The following is a 2323-nucleotide window of genomic DNA, read 5'->3' on the forward strand; positions in this document are numbered from 1 at the left end:
GTTAATGGACCAAAAGCCTATGCCTTTGGGCATGTGTATAGGTTGTATAAGGAAATTTGCTGACTATGAGCCTGGGAAAACAAGCTGGTGACTAGTGTTCCTCTAGGGTTTCCACTTCAAGCTCTTGCCTTGAGTTCCTGCTTTGGCTTCTCTCAATGACAGACTATAATTTCTAAGGTGAAATAAATCCTTTCTTCCTGAAGATAGGTTTGGTCAATGTTTTACCACAGGAACAGAAAGCAAACAAGACAAATGGGAATTGGGAATTGGGCATAGAGTGAAAGGGAGAGATGATATGCCACTCTGATAGAGAGGAAGTCTTGGTACTATCAAAGGGTCATTTCTCTCAGATTTAATCTACAGACTCGATGCAACACCAACCAAACTCTCAGACGATAATTTTGTAGATATTGCCAAACTGGAAAGTATATAACAGAGGCAAAATATCCAGATAATAAGCTTAATGCTGAAAGGATGATCAAAAAATAGACTTACTCAGCTTTGAGACTATGAAGCCAGAGCAACGCAGACTATGCCTGGAGCAGAACAGAGCACGCAGAGATAAACCCCCACAAAACAATGATCTTCCTCCACAGGACTAAAAAAGACACAATGAAACACAGGAAGTCTAGTCTACAAATGATGCTAGGGTAACCAAACACCCTGATGTGGGGGGAAAGAAAAATAAAAATGAATCGAGATTCAACCTTTAGATTCAGAGCAAGAAATTAACTGAAATACATCATAGAAATAGAAAAGGCAAAGTTATAAAATTCCTAGAAAAAAAGAGGAGATAACCTAGATGAACTTGGATAGGATTACTGATCTTTCACATACAGCATAAAAGGTATGCCCCATGAAATAAAATTTTATTAATTTTTAATACAGCTAAATTTTGTTAAAATGAGAAAAATCTTACTCTGCAAAGATACTATCTGAAAATAAGGCAAACAACAGACTAGCAGAAAAATATTTTCAGAATATATATTGTATAAAGAACTACTCTCTAAAATGAATAAAATACAAATTTAAACTCAGATCTATATCACACCCTTCCCCACCAGGCTTGAGGATCCATCTCATGGAGTGGGCCTTAAATCCAGTTTTAAAAAGTGGCTCCTTACTTCCATACCATTTGTCCCACTGATGCACCAGTATATCTTACAGGCAGGTCTCTGCTGTAGGCTACAAAGTTTGAATTGAAAAATGCTTTTCTCCTCCAGTAGCATATAAAGTACCTTTGCACCATGAATGATAGTCAGTAGGAATGAAGCTTCTAGTTGACATAAGTTGTGTCACAGGGGATACATCAGCTTTTGGAGAGTATCCAATAGCCTTGACAATGGCCTATGATGTTTGAGGAGGGAGTCTATTGGACTCCTTTGGCCAATGACTCAACAAGATGTCACCTATTTCTGGCACTGGAGGTTTTACTTGGTGGCCTAAGATGCCCAACTTGGACATTGTCTCATCCATTATATGTCAACTCTATTTAAATTCCTTTTTTTTTTTTTTTTGCCACGAGGTGTGTTTTATTTTCATCAATTATACAAATAATTTTCTATGATATCCCAGGGCAAACCGGTGAGATTTGGCAGTCCGATTAGTGTAGGGACCCCCTTCAGAGACCCGCGGGGCCGGTGGAGTCTGCGCCGAGTGCCCGGGTTCACAGTGCAGCTTGTGGCTCGCGTCCATCTTGGAGGTGGCTCTTCCTCCACATCACGAGGGGGTCTCGGAGATGACGGGGTGGGGTGGGGTGGGGGAATCCTCCAGCCTAGGCTTTTAGGAAATTTCACTCCTCTTTTCCTGTTCAATGGTCTCTTTGGTCGGCAAGGTGTTCTTCTCCTGCGTCTCGGTTTTCTTCAGCTTGGCCTTATCGAAGCTGGCGATTTCCCCCATGTCCGGCTTGTCTGCCATTTCTTACAACCCGTGGAGTCTCGTTCCGAGCTCGCGCTCCAGGTGCTCCCACTCGCCTTGCTGCAGCAAGAGACCTTAAATTCCTTTCATATATGTATACATTTTAGAAAGCTTCCACAGTAGTGGATTTTCATATGGATGTTCAAAGGACCTTTAGTGTTGGTTGTCCCACTCCATATTCCTTTTTTTTTTTTTTTTTTTTTTTTTTTTTACCCTACCTTCACATCTCTTTCCCCACTTAATCTTCCTATTCTAGTCTCTCTAAAGTATAGCACTATACTTTATTTCCCCATCTTTGGAAAATCCCTTCCTGCCCCATGGTCCCTTATTAACTACCTAATCCCCTGTGGTTATTAAGATTGAAATACATATTAAAGCTTAAAAGCTAACATCCACATATGAGAAA

General features: G+C 40.6%; 1 protein-coding gene across 1 annotated transcript; it reads right to left on the reverse strand.

The window, feature by feature from the left end:
* Window positions 1-1660: 1660 nt before the first annotated feature.
* LOC118582837 (thymosin beta-10) lies at window positions 1661-1976 on the reverse strand. Its single transcript, XM_036185959.1, has one exon. The coding sequence runs from the start codon at window positions 1915-1917 to the stop codon at window positions 1783-1785; it is 135 nt and encodes a 44-aa protein (XP_036041852.1). The 5' UTR covers window positions 1918-1976; the 3' UTR covers window positions 1661-1782.
* Window positions 1977-2323: the final 347 nt, after the last annotated feature.

The sequence above is a fragment of the Onychomys torridus genome, chromosome 4, assembly GCF_903995425.1.
Source record: "Onychomys torridus chromosome 4, mOncTor1.1, whole genome shotgun sequence".
Classification (NCBI taxonomy): domain Eukaryota; kingdom Metazoa; phylum Chordata; class Mammalia; order Rodentia; family Cricetidae; genus Onychomys; species Onychomys torridus.

What these genes read in the sequence shown, in the direction of transcription:
- LOC118582837 (XM_036185959.1), bottom strand. Translation starts at nt 1,917, where the DNA reads ATGGCAGACAAGCCGGACATGGGGGAAATCGCCAGCTTCGATAAGGCC.